Source organism: Phacochoerus africanus, chromosome 11, assembly GCF_016906955.1.
Source record: "Phacochoerus africanus isolate WHEZ1 chromosome 11, ROS_Pafr_v1, whole genome shotgun sequence".
Classification (NCBI taxonomy): Eukaryota; Metazoa; Chordata; class Mammalia; order Artiodactyla; family Suidae; genus Phacochoerus; species Phacochoerus africanus.
The window spans coordinates 101,801,376-101,821,175 of NC_062554.1; the positions used below are offsets into that span (position 1 = coordinate 101,801,376).

Consider the following 19,800-nt stretch of genomic DNA (forward strand, 5'->3'; position numbering starts at 1 on the left):
TTCTATGCTTCTTTTTAGAAACTTTATACAAGGGCAATGTGAAATTGCTGTTTTTTGTTTTGTTTTAAAAAGGTTTATCATAGAGTTCCTGCTGTGGTGCAATGGGTTAAGAACCTTACTACAGCAGCTCAGGTTGCTGCAGAGGCTTGGGTTTGTTACCTGGCCTGGCACAGCAGGTTAAAGGATCCAGCATTACCACAGATGTGGTGTAGGTTGCAGCTGCAGCTTGGATTCAGTCCCTGGCCCAGGAAGTTCCGAATGCTGTGGGTATGGCCATAAAAATAAATAAATAGGAGTTCCCGCCATGGCTCAGTGTTTGATGAACCCACCTAGCATCCATGAGGACCCAGGTTCTATCCCTGGTCTTGCTCAGTTAAGGATCTGGCATTGCTGTGAGCTGTGCTGTAGGTCGCAGATACGGCTTCGATCATGCGTTGCTGTGGCTCTGGGGTAGGCCTGTGGCTACAGCTCCGATTAGACCCCTAGCCTGGAAACCTCTATATGCCATGGGTGCAGCCCTAAAAAAATTAAAAAATAAATAACTAAATAGGCTTATCTTGCTAGAATATCTGTTTTGCAAACTCAAACAACTGTTAACAAGTTTAACTAAATTAACTTTTTTAAAAAATCCAAGAGGCAACTGTTTTGACAGTTGCTGAAAATATTTTTTCTTAGGGGAGATGCACTGGTCAGAGCTCAAAGCAAAGACAAAATCCACTCTTCACTAAGTTAAGCCAAAAGAGATTTATTGCATGGTCTATTAACAATTTTTGGCAGAGTTGAGAAATAGCCTATGGGCTGAGCTTCAGGAGTGACTCACACATCTGTGCTCAGAAGGCCACTTGCTGGATGGAAAAACTACCCCTACAGCCACTGGTTCTACTGCCACATCTTCCCTGCAGTATATTCTCTCATAAAGATGGCTTATAATCTGCCTCTCCCCCACTCAGTTCTAGAGTCCTCACTGCACATTTGTGCCTCTACGTGGTAGAATTTAAATCACATCAATAATTCTAGTTGCAAGGCAGTTTGAGAAATGCATTTTTAGCCTTCTAGATGCTAAAGCCCAAGAAGGCATGTTAAGAGGAAGATGGCATTAGATTAAAGATTATTGGAAACTTATTTTTATGTCCGTACCAATAGCATATGGAAATTTGCTGGGTCAGGGATAGAATTCAAGTTGCAGCTATGACCTGTGCCACAGCTGTTGCAATGCCAGATCCTTGACCCACTGTGCCACAGCAGGAACTCCTATTGGAAACATTTTTAATGAACAAATCAGCCTGAGAGCACTCACTGATCAGCATCACCATTGAGACTACTAGACACTCTGACCCTTCTGTTGGGTGTAATAAGTAGATGGCAGCACCTATGAAGTATTCTTGCCCAAAACATCAAACCTGAATCTGAGAAAGCCATCAGATCCAACTACCAGATTTACAAGAAATAGAAGGATAGAGGCATATGTTAACACTACCACAAGGATGCAGTTACTAAAATCCATGTGATAAATTTCATAGGACAAATTCTGCAAATAAATGGCAAGGGAAAAAAGGAAAGGGAGCCTACAATTAAGAAATTTAAGAGACATATCAAGTAAGTGCAATGTGTGAATCTTGTATTGATCTTGATTAAAACAAGCCAGTTGTCAAAAACGTTTTATGAGACTCTCGGGGAAATCTGAACATGTGCTTGGATAATTGATCATATTAAAGAGTTACCGTTAATTTTTTAGATGTGATACTAGTATTGTGGTTATATCAACAATCACTTCAGTCATTTTTACAATAAGCTCTTTGGTTTTTTCAGTTGGTTATACATTGTTTCTTTCATAATTTATGGCCTTGTGTTTTATGCTAAGGGGAAAATTTATTATGCTAGGAATTTTATATATGTTAAACAATTTAATCCTTGTTACAATACTTTGATATACAAGGATGTTACTTTGATGTTGAAATGATGTGGAAAAATTGCTTTAAATTTTAGAACTAAGGAGGCATGATGGAAGGAGCAATTGATTCTCCCAGAGGTCAAGAGAGTAATATATTGAGAATCAGGAAGGCTTTATGGAGAAAGTACTACTGGTGGACTTGGAAAGGTATGTAACTCTCTTTTTATATTTGAAGAAGATTCTGTGTAGTGGGTGGGTGTTGGGTCGGACCAAATGAGCAAAGCACTGAGCAGAAAAATTCCAGAATACATTTGGGAGCTAAATTTTCTATAGCTGAAATTTAGGGTAGAGGGGCCAGTGGTAGCAGATGAAGCTGGAAAGATGGGAGCCACATCCTGGATCTCAAATGACATGCAAAGGCCTCTGTAATCTCACAGTTACTTCCCTGGGAAGAATAACTTAAATGGAGCTGTTATTTAAATACATAATACACCCTAACTCCCTTTCTGCCTCCTTCCCCTCATCCTTCATCTCCCAAAGAGAGAGCAAAATTTCCCTGCATTATAACCTTGGATAGCTTACTTAACCTCTCTCTGTACCCTGATTTCCTCATGTGTAAATGGAGATTAAAGATAGTGCCTCCTCATTAAAATGAGTCACTTATAAGCAGTAGATAGACATACTGAGTAACAAATGAATGTTTGTTTCATAAACAATGGATATAGATAGCTCTATTTAGCAGAAATTCTCAATGACTTTCCGAGTCATATAAGGAAAAGGAAGGATTTCAGATGTTTAAATCTGTGCTAAGTCCCAACCATGGACTTAAGATTTTTCGCATTGCAATTTAACTGCATATATCATTATAGCCTTACATACTGTAATTGCTAAAAGGACTACTAGTGTGCCCTTTTCTTTTAGAGTTCAGGCAAATGCTTTTCCAAACCTAGTAGCTGCAACCCGAGTTTCATTAAATAAATGAGTACATTATTTAAGACTTTGGAGTTCCTGTCGTGGCTCAGTGGTCAACGAACCCGACTAGGAACCATGGGGTTGTGGGTTCCATCCCTGGCCTCTTCAGCTGGTTAAGGGTCCGGTGTTGCCATGAGCTATGGTATAGGCCGGCAGCTACAGCTCCGATTCGACCCCTAGCCTGAGAAGCTCCATATGCCATGGGTGTGGCCCTAAAAAAAGAAGAAAAGAAAAAAAAAAAAAAAGACTTGGAAATTCCTTGGCTGTTAGCTATAGCCTTTTGACATTTTCACTTCATTACCTACTATATGTTATGAAAAGGAAAAGAGAAAGAACATGCAGGGCCATTTTATATACCTATGAACATTGGAAAAGTGATAGTAGGTAGGAAAAAAGTGGAATTTACATTAAATTTTTTTTTAAGGGCCGAAGCTGTGGCATATGGAAGTTCCCAGGCTGGGGATCAAATCGGAGCTGCAGCTGCTAGCCTATGCCACAGCCACAGCCATGCCAGATCCAGGCCGTGTCTGCGACCTACACGGCAGCTCACATCAACGCTGGAATCCTTAACCCACTGAGCAAGGCTAGGGATCAAGCCCACATCCTCATAGGTACTAGTTAGGTGCTTTTTTGCTAAGCCACAATGGGAACTCCTACATTAAATATTTTGAGATATAATTTATGCATTTTCTATTCTATATTTTTGTAATGGTTTTGGTTATGTATTGCCGCCTAATAAACTTTACTGTAAAACATAATGGCTTTAAAACTATTTCTCATAGTTCTGGGGATTAGGAGGGCTACCTGGATGCTTCTCCAGGTGGTATTGGCTGGGGTTAGTTCTACACATAGTCTCTCATGATTCACTCATTGTTCAGTGATTTAGCCTGAATTTCTTTATATGCCAGCAGGGCCTCAAAATCCTGAAGTAGCCTGGTCTCATAGAATCAGCCTAGAAACACATCTGCTGCATTTTATTGGTCAAAGCAAGACACAAGACCAGTCTGGATACTAGAGATGGGGGAAGAAAAACTCCACCTTGATGGGAGGAGTTGCCAAATATTGTGGCCATGATTTCCATCCTGCCACAGTAGCTGACCAAGTTAACTATAAGATTAAAGTTAACCAAGTTGGTAAAATTCCAGATTCTGACATCTGCCTCATACTTTTGCCCTAGAAATTACTCTACTGCAGGATAGGAAGGTAACAGAGACACCAAGGAAATGCACACAGATGGCCTTCATCCTTGGTCAAGCCGTGTATTTTAAAGCCTATTAATGATGTTTGACCAAAGTATTTAGCCCCTTTTCTGGTCATTACTAACACACACGTTTCTTACCTGTTAAAGTCTACATGCCTAGTTTCTCTGAAATCTAGAGGCATATATGCGGTAAGCATTCAGCAAGGTTAAAAAATTTTATTAGATAGGCCTGAGTCTGTATGAAGGTATATTGATGCCTTAAGATTTACGTATGCCTCTTGAAAAGTAGGGCACTTGGTATTAAGGACTACACAAAACAGTGAAGTTACCCAAAAAAGCTTTTAGTCTATATAGCATTCTGAATTTTCTTGAATGCCTTTCCTGATTTTTTTTTTTTTTTGACCTATAAATTTTTTCTTGGCTTGCTTTGCTGCCTCCTTCTGGTAGAATGAGGAAGAGTTCAATGATGTTTCCACCCCTAAAGCCCCTGAAACTGCTAAAAGCTATCAATATGTTAAATCTAATCAAAGAATCCAACACTCAAAAATCTTTGGCCCTAAATTTAAGTGAAACCTAAATGTAAAATTTCTACATATAAATATCAGTTTTTTTCTGTTACATGGAAATCAATACTGACAGATGAAATAATAGTAAAATGGACAACTCATTTAGGTTGAAAAGATGCTTTAAAATAATTTTTTATTCTGGACAGCAATAGTAAATTTCCTATAAACTTCATTTTACCTTTCTGAAACAACTAAATGTGTATGTACACATGTAATTTTAACTTAAAATATTTTTCTAACATTAATCTCAGCTAATATAAATACATCTTTTCAATTATAAGACATAAGTAGTATCCCTAGATTTGCTATTTAAAAATTTTTGCATGGGAGCTGCATGAAAACGTTATTGTGTTAAGTAACCGGCTTTGTCACTGCAGCAGTTTGCTTGGGTTGCTGCTGTGGCATGGGTTCTCCGGCCCAGGAAATTTGATATGCCACGGGTGCAGCCCCCTCCAAAAAGAAGCAAGGGAGAATATTGTGTACTTATTTCAAATACAAGAAATCCTAAATACTTAGATTTTTATATTTAATACAGTGAATTATGTAATGCTTTTCTTAAATTTTAGTTTTTAAAAGTATTGGGAATATTCTAATAGACATATATAAGTATATAAAGCTAAAACTTAAAAGCTACAGTACTTTAAAATATCCAGATACACTGTACATTTGTGTACTTACTGTAAACTTAATCCTACTGAAATATTTTTCAGTCAGAAAAGTATCTTAAAGGAAAAGTTTAGAACTGTTTTTCTGTTTAATATTTAACTCTTTGGGCATAAATCTGTAGAACTAAAGAGTATGTTCTTGCTGAAATGTTGGCAAGGGAATTCTCAAGTCACAAATGCTATTATTACATTAAATCATGATTACAGTACACAGGCTGTGTTATCTCTCAAAAATGTAAAATGGCTGGAATCTTTGGAATTCCCTTCCCCCAGTAATTCAACAAAGCCCAGATTTGTTGTAGTTTAGAATACAGAGATACCTCTGCTTGAGCTACCCAAGCATAGCTGCCTTTCACTGGTTAAATTGTTCAGGATCTAAAAATGGGTCATTTGCACATCGTACAAGATTTGTGCACCCTTAAAGACAAATAGCTGGAGAAACAGACTGAAGCAAAACTGTTAAGAAAATATAGTTTATATTCAGAACTAGAGCTACTTTTAGCATAATATGCAAGGGCCAATTATTGAATGGCTATGTGCCAAAATCTTTGTGAAAGCTTTTACCATTCTCTATCTGCCAGAATTGAAAATATGAGCTTCTGGCCTTTAAGAAATGGGAAACAATGATCCAAAATTGGAGCATGGAGTATTAAAAACTGAAATTAATTCACATGATTATTTAGAAAGCTATTAATTGAATCTGAAGTTTGGATATCTAAACTTTCCATTGAGCCACAATGGGAACTCCAACAAATATGTATTTCAACAAAAATGCTATAATCAGAATACATTTTAATACATTTCAATTAAGATCTCATTCATCACTTGAATTTCTCTCAAAAGCTTCAGATTACACATTGCATTATTTTCATTGCTCCCCTTCACATTTAGCCAAGAATTGTCTGTTTAATTAGGTGCTTATCAATAAGTGAATGAAGACATGTACATATAAATATATACACAGTGAAATATTACTCAGCCATAAAAAATGAAATCTTGCCATTTGCCACAACATGGATGGATGGAAATGGAGGGTATTATGCTAGGTGAAATAAGTCAAAGACAAATACTGTATGATTTCACTTATATGTGGAATCTGAAAAACACAACAAACCATTAAAAAAAAAAACAAACGGAAAGACCCATAGATAGAACAAATTGATGGTTATCAGGGTGAGGGGGTTGAGGAATGGGTGAAATAAATGAGGAAGATTAAGAGGTACAAACTACTAGTTATAAATGAGTCATAGGGATGTAATACATAGGGAATATAGTCAATAATGTAATAACTTTGTATGATTACAGAAGGAACTACTTATGGTGATCACTTGTAATGTATAAAAATATTGGATCACTATGTTGTACACCTGAAACTAATAGTGTAAGTCAGTTATAGCTCAATTAAAAAATGACATGGGTGGAGTTCCTGCTGTAGTGCAATGGGTTAAGAATCCACCTGCAGTGGTTCAGGTCCCTAAGGAGGCATGGACTTGATCCCCAGCCCAGTGCATTTGGTTAAAGAATCTGGTAGTTACTGCAGCTGTGGTGTTAAGTTACAACTGTACTTGGATTCAGTCCCTGGCCTGAGAACTTCCATATGCTGTGGGTGCAGCCATTAAATTAAAAAAAAAAAAAAAAAGACAATGGCATGAAAAATGTTCCTTAAACAAAATAAAAAAAGAATTTAACATTCATTGCTTCATTTATTTTAAGTGACCCCAGGGCTAATTTTAGAATAGCATTATGTAATTTTGTTCAGCAAAATTCTCAACCACATGTCCTATGAGGCAGTTATCTGTGAGGAAGTCCCTTAGCTAATGACTGATCCTAGACTAGCACTGACATATAACTATTACTTTACTGCTGTTTATTAGTATATGGAGAAAATGTCCACAAAGTGACAAACACTATTTGTATAATATTGCTTTCAAAAGAAAGGTAAGTCATAATGTTATGATGGCAAAGGAAAGAGTAAAGGTCTCTGTAGCATTAACTACAAGGTAGAGGTTTTGTGGCAGGATGAATATGGCAATGGTTTACCTCAGATACAAACGAGCTTACTGTATGCTTCTGTGTATTTTACATAGAAAAATAAAAATTAAAAACTTAGTGTTCTAAGCAGTATAAGACTTAATCTTTGGTAGAAAGCTAAAGGTGGGAAAAGGCAGACTTTAAATTATAAAGATAGGCAATAGAATAGAAGAAAAAATCTAATAGTTGACTTAGAGATCAATGGATACCTGACTTATGACAGGAATATATATCTAATGAAGAAAGGACATTCAGTGGTGATTCGTCAAAGGAATCTGTAGCTCTAGATAAAAACATAAACAATATAACCTAAAAATATAAATAAAACATAAAGCTTCTATAAGACTATAGAATATTTTCATGATCTGGAACTTGGGGTGGGCAAAGATTTCTAGATGATTACCCCAAAATGGATTAATTAGAAAAGATTGATAAATGGGATTTAATTAAATTTAAGAACTTATATTTATCCAAAAAAAAAAAAACCAAACAACCCACCATTAGTAGAGTGAAAAGGCAAACCACAAGCAAACCCTTAAGGACTGAATGCAGAATATAGGGAATTCCTGTTATGGCACAGCAGGTTAAGAAACTGACATAGTGTCCATGAGAATGCGGGTTCAATCCCTGGCCTCACTCAGTGGGTTAAGGACCTGGTGTTGCTGCAAGCTGCAGCTTAGGTCGCAGACTCCCTAGCCCCGGGAAGTTCCAGAGGCAACAGGTGTGGCCCTAAAAAGAAAAGAAAATGCACAATATAGAATTAATTCCAACAGAGCAGTAAGAAAAAAATCATGCAACTAAATAGAAAAAACAAATGCAAAGTTGCCAAATAGGGTATGTGAGTACTTAGGCGATATTGCCGAACAGTATCTACTTAAGACCCGAACTGGGCATTCACAAAAGAGAATATCCACATGTTCCTAAGCACATCGGAATGTGCTCAACCTCATTAATTAGGAGGAAAATATATATTCAGATCATAACACTCATTAGAACGTATAAAATGAAAACTGATGGCACTACCAAGTGTCAGCAAGGGTATGTAACATCAGAACTAAGCGCTTTCAAAAGGTGTTTGGCAATATCTCTACAAAGCTAAATATACATGCATACTCTATAATCCTACAGTTCCACCCCTGGATATATACCCAACAGATTTATATACATACGTACAGTGAAACACATTAAAAAATGTTTTTGGCAACAACATTTGTAATTTTCCCAAGCCATAAACAATCCAAATGTCTATTAGCAGCAGAATGGACAAATTGTGATATATTCTTATAAAGCAAAGCTCTATAGCAATTAAAAATGAACAAGCAACTTCCAAACATGTAATGATGAAAATCTCAGAAGCCCAAGGAGGAAGCTTCTCAGTGGCTGGTCCTGTTATACTGCTTGACCTAGAGATGGTCACCCTCACACAGGGATGTATACTTTATGATGATTATGCTTTTTGCACCCTTCTGAATACAAGTATACTTAAATGAAGGTGTTAACCCCTTCCCAACAACAATAAAAAATCTTTTTTGGGGGGTATAGGGATTGCACCTGCAGAATGTGGAAGTTCCCGGGCCAGGGACTGAACCTGCACCATAGCAGTAACTCAAGTCAGTGCAGTGACATTGCCAGATCCTTAACACACTGAACCACAAGACAACTACCCCCTCAAGTCTTTATAAATTATTTTAGTACCATATTATTATAAATCATAAAGTTATATGGAGACTATTTTTTTCAGTTTAAGTTTTATTAGGAAAATGATATGCTATAGGTGTTTGTGTCTTGTGAATGTCAAGGGTCCACTGTATTCACATTTTTTTATCTCAATATATGAGAAAAATGTTAAATTCTAAGACCATTTAGCTTTAAAATTTTTCGACATGAAATTATATTTTCCACAGTGATCCTCCTCTATTCATATACAGTTACTTTATCACTTTAACCTGATAATTTCTTCCTTCTTTCCTATGAAGAATGAAAATATAGATGTCTTTCAGCTTCAATCCATGATGTCAAAATTCAAACTTAGTACTTATGGATGCCCCACTTGCAGGATGAGAAGTCTTCTGGGTTTTCCACAGAGATTACCAAAACGCTATAATCAGTTCCCCTTTCCCAACCTCACTTTCCTTGGGTGTTTTCCTGGGATCCAGTAGACAGTAATGAGAAGGCTGAGAAGGATGCTGAGAGCTGACTCCAGTATAAGTATTTTGACTTGCAAAGCCATGTTTTTGCAGAAAGTGCTCCCTATTCTTTAATTAAGAAATTAAACCCCATTCATACTCATGACTTAAATATGAGACTAAGCTGGCAGGAAGGTGGATATTAAATCTAATTTCCCACAAATGAGGAATGAAAAACCAAGACGAATAGGCACTGTAAAATTGTTTTTGTTTTTTTAATGACAGGTCAAATATCCTGAAACATACATATAGTCTGATAGTCTTCTAATCCCAGTTGAGTTCAAATATTAAAGTAACACACACGAGCTAAGAGAATTCAATATTGTTCCAAGGCACTTACTGAATTTCCATGACTAGATGAAAACAAAGACAATTAGGATGGACAATTAGACAGTATATAATATAAAAATAACTTTTTGCTTACAATTTACAAAATGTATTATTATTACAATCTTTGACCTCTGATAACCTGTAATGCTGGCTGCATGAATCCAGCAATTTTAAAATTCAGAAACTATTTTCTAAAACTTCAGGGCAAATAATTTACAAATAAGGTACACAAAGATTTAGACCATGCAGAAATTTCTTACATCTTCTGTTAATATTTTATGACTGCAATTTTATCAAATTATATACCTACTTGCCCTGTACATATACAAAATAATGCATACATGATAAAACATTAGCAAAAGAGTAGTCCTTAAACTCAATTTATCATAAAAGTATTACTATATTAACATGTCTACAAGCAGCGTGTAACAGGGTTAAGAGACATTAAGGCAATAATACTTGAAGTTACAAAATAAACCATATGTAATACTTTTTTCTAAGTGTAATATAAGGCAGGTAGATGGTCCCTGCAAAAAATACTGAGGTAACAATCTACACTGCTGTTATTAGTCCCAATTTTTTAGATGGAATACTATAAATCTGGCTTTCAGTGGCACTTGAATTTTCCAGTATAATTTAAAGTGTCTTTTGGTTCCCTGAATCATGTCCATTCTGAAGGTGGATCTCTTGGTCCTTTAGGTTTTCCACAGCGATTACCAAAACCTATAATCAAAACATTACAATAATTGGCTAGTGTTCAGAAATACTTTTACACCATTAGTCTGTAGACAACTTCATTTTCTGGAACAAATAAATTTCCATACGGGAATTTAGAATTTAAACTAAACAAGACTCTACAAACCAATTTCTAATTTGTTCTGGGTAGCTGAAAATAAATGCTTCTTTTAAAAAAATAAAATCAATTCTTTTTTTTTTTTAAAGATCCAGGTGTTTTATTGTATATTAATTCTATCTCAATTGAAAAAAAAAAAAACTCCTCAGTTCTGTAACCTCAGAGAGGATGAATGCTGAACATCAGAAACAAAAACAAGGAGTTCCCGTCGTGGCGCAGTGGTTAACGAATCCGACTAGGAACCATGAGGTTGCGGGTTCGATCCCTGCCCTTGCTCAGTGGGTTAAGGATCCGGCGTTGCCGTGAGCTGTGGTGTAGGTTGCAGACGCGGCTCGGATCCCGCGTTGCTGTGGCTCTGGTGTAGGCTGGTGGCTACAGCTCCGATTCAACCCCTAGCCTGGGAACCTCCATATGCCTCGGGAGCGGCCCAAGAAATAGCAACAACAACAACAACAATAACAACAACAACAACAACAAAAAAAAAAAGAAAAAAAGAAACAAAAATCCTCTATAAAAAGGAAATAAACATCAAAATCTTATAGCAAAGATACAGATTCTAAAAAATAAATTTTGTATTATAAAACAAACATCTAAGATATTTTAGTCTTTGCAACACAAAAAAGTTTATATACAGTAGTTTTTTTATATTTTAGTTTTTAATCTCTATGAAACAATAATTATTTCATTTATTCCATAATTAATTCCAAACAACTATGACAGCACGTTTTATTTTGGCAAGTCATTTAAGAACCTGTATAAATCATAGCACAAAGTCTGATAAACTTTGCTGTAAGGAAATCCTGGGAATGATGGCATTAATTTGATAGCATTAACTACATAATTATAGTTTTAAAATTATTTAGTAAAAAAATTACCAATTTCTGTGGCTTCTGTTGGACTTTCTGATATTTGATCTTTCTTGTTACTCAAAGTAGGTGGATATTCTGTACAAGTCTCTGTATGAAAACCTCCTGCTGGATGATCTAAAGTGCAAAGCAAAGCCATTTTTAATCACGATCATTTATAGCATCATAGGCAGAAGAATCCTCTAATTGTTTTAATGTGGGCAGTTAGTTGAAAGAGCAGGTTTTCTCTCTTGGGAGAGAGAGGCCCAGATAAATATAAATGTAAGCGTAGTGAACACAGGAAATTGTCTTAGGTGTTCTTCAGGCACCTAGAAATCTGCAGTGAGCGCTTCTGCAAAGTGAAGACTCTCCTCATGCCCTTACTTGAACTACAACTGAAATGCCTTTATATGGAAATCAATAGCAAAGAAATTCATAGTTTATTAATGAACTTACTACTTTTACTAAAAGAAGTAATTCTCTTTCAATTATGAGATTAGTAACGGAATCAACTACTACGATTCAGTCACTTTCTCAACCCTTATCACATCCCCTACCTATACCTCTGTAGGAAACGTTTCTGGATACTTGGAATACAAGTCCTTGATAGATGATCCTTGTCCTTAGGTGCTTATAGTCTAGACAGGGGTCAGCAAACTTTATGTGAAGTGCTAGAAAATAAATATTTTAGGCTTTGCTGTAAAGTGCTAGAAAATAAATATTTTAAGCCATATAAGGTCTCTATCACATATTCTTCCTTAATTTTCGTTTTTTTTTTAACAATTCTTTAAAAATGTAAAAATCATTTATTCAGATCAAGGGAAGAACAAAAAAACAAGCCAAGGTCAGGATTAGGCCTGTGGGATAGTTTGCCAACCCCTGGTCTAAAGAAGAGACAGACAGGCACATTTATTATAGTGCTGTGCTAAGTTTTACAATAATGGGGACAGAGAGGTTAGGCATGCAGAGGAAACTAGTGGCAATGAGGTATTCGGATTTGGCTTCTATGAGAAAATGATTTAGTCTAAAAGCCGTAATTTTCTCAATGAAGTAAAAGGTCATCTACTGAGTAAGAGTTAGTGGGACTGATAATTTTAGAAGAAAATAAAGATTGGAAAATTCAGGGGAAATATGAAGGGTACAAACTAGAGCATGTAAGATACTCCAACACCACCTGAGGGCCCAAGTGTGGATGAATACCTAGAATTGGATGCTTAATCTGTAAAACTAATTGATGTTCCCCAGCAGCATTCAGTAATCCAGAAGGATAAAATAAAAATAGTACAGAAATTAGGAGTAATAAAGTTAAGCACAGGAGTTCTCATTGTGGCACAGTGGAAACAAATCTGACTTGTATCCATGAGGATGCAAGTTTGATCCTGGCCTTTCTCAGTGGGTCAAGGATCAGGTGTTGCTGTGAGCTGTGATATAGGTCACAGATGTGACTTGGATCCTGTGTTGCTGTGGCTGTGGTGTAGGCCAGCAGCTGTAGCTCCAATGCGACCCCTAGCTTGGCAACTTCCACATGCTGTGGGTATGACCCTAAAAAGCAAAAAAAAAAAAAAAAAAAAAAAAAAAAAAGCAAAAAAAAAGAAAGTTAGGGACAATTTTGAGTGTGACTAACTAAAAATGATGGATGATGGTATCCAAACTGAATAGAGAAGAGAAACCAGAAAGGAAATAACAGATAATAAGAAAAACAATCCAGGGGTCTAGCCATGGCAGCACTAGTAATAAAACACAAATAATAATAGCATTGTTTCCATTTCAGTTCCTACCATATGCCACTGTGTCTGATACTCTCTGTATATGCTGTAATTTAATGAAAGCTTCACAACAATCCTCTAAATTAGGTACTATTATCTCCATTTCACACAGAAGAAAACTGAGGCTCAGAAAGATTAGGTAATTTGCCCAAAGCCACATAGCTAAGTAAAATGGCAAAAATGAGAATCCAATCTAGGTGAACCTGATGCTAAAGCTTCTGCTCTTTTTCTTTCAATACACTACCTCTGCAGAGTAGATAAAGAATAATAAGAGTTTATGAGATGGAATGGAGTCCCATTAGGCAAAGATCTAGGGGGAGAACAGCTGAAGGAGAATGGAGTATAAGAACAAAGATGATAGATAAACTGAGGGAACTGTCTAGGCTAGGATGTTTGATGAGCTGCTTACATGGTCACTGATTCAATTAATAAGCTGATGTATTTTACTATGATAATAAAAGTAATATGGTAGAATGTTTTTCTAACATGGTATTATAATAGAGTTAAGCTACATAATCTTACTGGCTTTTGTAAATATAAAAGTCCTAAAGGAAGATTTCTTTCTTTTTCTTTTTTTCTTTTTTTTTTGGCTGTGGGTACCCAGCATGTGGAAGTTCCCAGGCCAGGGACTGCACCTGCAGCACAGCAGTGACAACACCTGATCCTTAACCCACTGCACCACAAGAGAACTCCCTAAAAGAAAGATTTCTAAACAGCTGATTTTTAGGGACCCAGTTCAGTCATCTAGGTTAATTGGGGGCATTTATTCAAATCACTGTCAGATCTACATTCTAAGTGTTTTATAAATAACAGAAATAAAATATAATAAAACACTGTTAAAATATTTTCTTTCCCAATCAGCCTGTTAACTACTGATAACAAATGCAGTTACCTCCCAGAACAAATTAATATCTGGTATAATAATTAACTCGGAAGAATTATACTAGTTGATTCAGGTTCTAGAAGAGCTGCCCTATGTATTTGCGATACAAAAATAACCAAGTGGGAGTTCCTACTGTGGCTCAATGGTAATAAACTCAACTAGCATGAAGACATGGGTTCAATCCCTGGCATTGTTCAATGGGTTAAGGATCGGGCATTGCCATGAGCTGTGGTGTAGGTTGCAGACGTGGCTCAAATTCCGCAATTCTATGGTGTAGGCCGGCAGCTACAGCTTTGATTTGACCCCTAGCTTGGGAACTTCCATATGCCACTGGTCCAGTCTTAAAAAGCAAAAAAAAAAAAAAAAAAAAAAAAAAAAAAAAAAAAAGAGAGAGAGAGAGAGAAAAGAAATAGAGAAAAAAAGTAAATAGCATACACTATGAGACATGCTATCTTGTGGAAATTAATCTATATAATTGATAGCAAAAAGGGACACAATCCAACTTACATGTTTCACTTCCAGAGGTTATCAAGCCCTATAAGGAAGACATTCAATAGTTATTACAATATATCTCTTTCATGTACAAATAATAGAAAATCTGGTCTGTTATGAGTATGTATGCCAATAAATCAAGATTAGGAAACTGTCAATAGAAAAGAAAATTATGGTGTTTTCAATTAGGGTTAAAATTTTTAAAGTTACGGTGTTTATACTGCTAGAATAGGGGAATTCCTTTCTCCTTCTGGGTAAAAACTGAAAATGCAGGAGTTACTACATAAAGGAACACACAGACAACTGCATTTTGCCAGCCCTCTACTATATTCATCAAATTAGGACATCACTGATTCTAAGACACAGCATCATTATTAGGTTACCAATACTTTATATACCAATTAAAGTCTATCACCATGTTTTAAAATTAATTGTAAGATATACCCTAATTTCAAAGACAATAAAATGAGGGAAATATGAAAAATATCAACGGTGATGAAAAACGACATTTCCCATGGCCAAAATATTTAGCTATTAAAACATTTCCTGAATGTGAAAGGAAGCCTCATGTGACCAGAAAAATCAAAGGGAAAGACTGTATATCTAGTGTTATAATGGTAGTGTTATAATGGAAAGAATAAAATTTAGGGAAGTTCTATACCCTGAAAATAGTAATTCCTGTTCCATTAATACCTCCAAAATGACTTGGAACAAGGCATAATTTACAAACTTTAAAAGCAACTTGGGGAAAATAGCACTCTTAAGTGATCGTCATAGTAGATCATGATGCCCTTTAAAATTTTTTCAGATCTCACATTTTATATAGGCTTTTCACTTGAAATTGTAGCATAAGAAATGTTAACCAAAAATTGTATTTATCTTGAAATAAAATGTCTTAGAGTTGTAAAAAATTATATCTAACAGTCTTAAGGAAACAATTATTATAATAAACACTATAAGATAAATTAACTGAAGAACAAAAGTACTGAGCTATAGCTGTTCCATTCTCAAATGGACTCACTTCAGGTTTTTTTTGTTCAGACTCTTCCTGATTTTGAAGTTCACTCCACTCAGATCTTACAGGTGTATCTGAGAAAAATGAAATCTTACAATTAACATCTTTATATAAAAAATTGTATATGTATTACTGAGTCACTTTTTTGCACAGCAGAAATTGGCACAACATTGTAAATCAACTCTAATTTTAAAAAGCTGATTTAAAAAATCTTTAGTTCTAGAAATTTCTTGCATTAAGGTAATATACAAAAACAGATCCTAGAGGTTTTATGAAACTATCACTTTCATTCAAAATTATATAGTTTCTAATAACTGAAAATCCATTTAAGCTTCCTTCCTTGGAATTTAAAAGATTTAGTTTATTACAAGAGCACTGAAATCTACAGATATGACAAACTTAGACTTATTTATTTAGTATTAGTGAAGTATACAGCTTCACTGTTTTTAACGTTTTTAAAAAGCAGTTAAAATTAGTAAAATACTGGGGAAATGCAACTCAGATAAGAGTACTTCCACTGAGCATGAGACACTAAATGTATTAAAACTGGTTCTGTACTCTTTTTCTAGGTGGAAAGGAGGAGAAATATATTATCAATACTCTGCAATATGATCACTTTCTCCCAACTTTCACTGATACTCTTGTGGCCTTAAGTATCCCTCAGTTAACATTAACTGAGCAATTCCCATCTACAACTGAATTTAAATGTTGACTTACCTAAACCAGCACTAAGTGAAGCAATTAATATCTTTTCATAAATAAGTGCTAGTTTTAATGAATGAGAAGAGAATAAACTGTTCTAACTGCATTTAACTGAATTACAATATTTAATGTAAGTGTAGTTATTTTAGCAGTCTTAGCAAATAAAATACCATATTAAAATATTTTTCATACAAGGAATCAAGAACACGTGTCAATTTCAAAACCGTGCAGCTCAACAGCAACTTGATTCAAATCAGCCTTATTTTTTTTCAGAGTTTTTTGGTTTTGTTTTTGCTTTTTTAGAGCCACACCCATGGCATATGGAGGTTCCCAGGCTAGGGGTTGAATTAGAACTGTAGCCACTGGCCTACACCGAGGCCACAGGCAATGCAGGATCCGAGCCATGTCTTCAACCTATACCACAGCTCACAGCAACACCGTCTCCTTAACCCACTGAGCAAGGCCAGGGATCAAACCCACATCCTCATGGATACCAGTTGGATTTGTTTCCACTGAGCCACAGCGGGAACTCCCCAGAGTTTATCATTAGAGTATGGAGTATGTAAAATCAGAAGAGACACTCACTATGTTCACTTGCTAATACAAAAGATTCAGGAGTTCTTTCAGGTAGGGGAGGAGGCGAATCTTCACTAACATCAACATCTATATTAAATAAAATTTAGACAAATTATGAACTTGTTAAAACATTAATCATTTTTAAATGAACTTGTTATCTAAACAAAATAATAGAGCTTTTTGACATTCTTAAAAATCACTGCCACAAGTATCTGAGAACCAGATTTTTTAAATGCAAGAAATAAACAAGATATCCTTACCACTCAACTTATCAAGAATCATGATGTTTACCAAGAAAGGAATGAACTCCACTTACTGTTGCACAGAGAAAGTGACTCTCCCATGACTTTCCTGATACCCTGCAGGCATTAATCACTTCCTCTTAGTCTGAGGCATATTCAGCAGAGAAGCCAACAGGCAAGTGCCTTCTCTACTGGGCTTGTTGATAAGGATTTGAGTCCACAAGGGAAAGCTTTGGTCATTTGATATGTCAGTGTTTCCCAAACTATCAACTGCTTAACTCCTTTTGGAGTTTTGCCAAAATAGACCATATGTCCTATTTTAAAAAATTCCACTTTTTAAACTAACATATTTAAAGTGTGCTAATTATTTTTCTAATACAGTAAAAATATAGCCATTACTTTTTTTCAAATGTTCATTTATTTATTGCCTAAAATCTTGGAAACAGTTTCAAAAATGACCATACTTTGAGAATACTGACTGGAGCTATTAAATACTTCTCACTAATAAGAACAAAATTAGCTCTTGGAAAAGATAATGCATTAAGTAAGCCTCATCAGTTAGCCTTGTTATGGCATAAAGTGTATAAAGAGTATCAGATAATCTGAAGTTTCATTAGAGGTAGAAAAAGAAAATATGAGGATACAATTCTGTGGGTGGACTCAGCTTAGAGAGGATGGGGCAAGGAAATGAAGATGTGAGGATCCTATATTATTTTGTCTGGGCCTAAACAACTGTTCTCTTAAAAATATGAACAATCTTGCCATGATACTTTGCTGTTTCACCACAGAGGCCACACGCTAAAAAAAAGATAGGAAATCAAGTAAAGCCCTTTCAGTTTTCAGCAAGCACAAGCCAGTTGTGATTGCTCTTGTCCCTCCTACATTTATTCAGCAAAAGACACAAGAAAATACAACCTCTGGGTCCTGCTGAGAAGGGTTCCAGTCCAATACTTTATATATATTTAAATATATAATATATATTATTATATTTACACAATAATATATATGTAAAACTACTATGAGTACTGGAATTCTCTCTTGCATGTAAAGTTAAGCCACTAAAGAAGTATCTTTCTTATCCAGTAGTAACAGTCTGAGCACGCATCCTATTTCCCCTTGCCCTTTTGTTACTAACAGCTCACAGTGAAGAGATGGCTGTTGGAAGGAAGGGATGCATAATCTAGGCATTGTGGTGCCATTTCATAATGAAGTGGACAAATCAGGAAGGATAGGCTTGCTTGTTTAAGTATCTTTTGGAAACTCTATACCTCTTCTGTTATAACAGTCCTCACTCTTAAAGAGTCTTCACTCTATTTTCTAACTGTAACCTTTACTTTTCAACTGCACATTTCTCCCTAGATCTTTGGTCTCCCTTTCATGTGTTATAAACTTCTATTGTAGAGGTTACCCAACCAGAGACCTCACATTTTACATAGGCTTTGGTAAATCATACACTTTATGGGTGCCTAGTGTAGCCAAGCTTGAGAAATCTTTAAAGAGGCCTGAGTCTATTAAAAGTCAGAATTCAGGGCCAGGATTTTTTTTCAGGCAGTAACATATGCAAAAGGTTGTTTCAGGCATCAAAACAGAATTATCCTGCAATAAATTCTAAAACAAACAAGCAAACAATAATCAAATCCTTGTGCCAATGGTTCATCTACAAGGTAAATAATTAATAACATTAAAAACGGGACTGCTTCTAGTTATGCTGCAACAAAGAACACTTACACAGGAAAATATTCTGTTAATACCAAACTCATTTAGCATAGTTAGGGTAGGAGGAAAACAAACCAGAAATCACATTTATAGCTACCTGTGCTTTGAAATACAAATAAAATGGAGATAAGTGAAATGAGCTGGTATACAGTAGAGGGCTTTCAACTATTCCTATACAGTATGCCATATTTTATAGGAACTCTTTCTATTATCAGCAGAACACTGGTCATATGGCAGTAAATTTTTTTTTTTTTTTGGTCTTTTTAGGGCCACACCCTCAGCATGTGAAGATTCCCAGGCTAGAGGTCTAATCAGAGCTGTAGCCTCTGGCCTACACCACAGCTCACGGCAAGGTCGGATCCTTAACCCACTGAGCAAGGCCAGGGATCGAACCTGCAACCTCATGGTTTCTAATTGGATTTGTTTCTGCTGCACCACAATGGGAACTCCTGAGAGTAAATTTTAATGAGTTTATCATATCATGCATCCTTCCTGGACTTACCAAATTCTATTTCCAGTAACAGTTTAAATATATATATTTTCTAGGTACAAAACACATGCCTGATAGGCTGAAAAAAATAAATAAATAAAAAGGCCCCAAATGAAAACTTCTTATCTACACATTTTCTAGTATAGTTATAATATGGCAGTTATTTTTCAAACTCTGATGTCAAGGAAGAAAACAACATTAAATAACTTCATATTATGCCAAACTGGAAAAGAATTTTCTGAAGACCCTTCAAATAAAACAGTAGAATCAAGAGCACAGAGGAGAATCCTGTAAATTTAAGAAACTAGGTTAGACTCTCATTTACTCTACCACATACATTCTTAAGATAAAAAAAATAAAGTACGTGTGAGTTGAAGA

At 35.6% G+C, this 19,800-nt stretch overlaps 1 protein-coding gene across 2 annotated transcripts in view; it reads right to left on the reverse strand.

Annotated features, from left to right (window-relative positions):
• Positions 1 to 9,703: 9,703 nt before the first annotated feature.
• The window catches only part of PTPN12 (protein tyrosine phosphatase non-receptor type 12), an 82,218-nt gene continuing 72,121 nt past the window's right edge, over positions 9,704 to 19,800 (reverse strand). The window contains exons 14-18 of one of the 2 annotated variants that reach the window (XM_047752001.1): positions 16,984 to 17,061; positions 15,703 to 15,770; positions 14,697 to 14,724; positions 11,571 to 11,678; positions 9,704 to 10,565 (exon numbers count right to left, since the gene is read on the reverse strand). In XM_047752001.1, coding sequence (XP_047607957.1) covers positions 10,504 to 10,565; positions 11,571 to 11,678; positions 14,697 to 14,724; positions 15,703 to 15,770; positions 16,984 to 17,061 — 344 coding nt within the window. In that variant the 3' untranslated portion in view covers positions 9,704 to 10,503. Of the gene's footprint in view, positions 10,566 to 11,570; positions 11,679 to 14,696; positions 14,725 to 15,702; positions 15,771 to 16,983; positions 17,062 to 19,800 lie in introns of those variants that run through there. The other variant, XR_007130676.1, reaches the window with a different exon arrangement.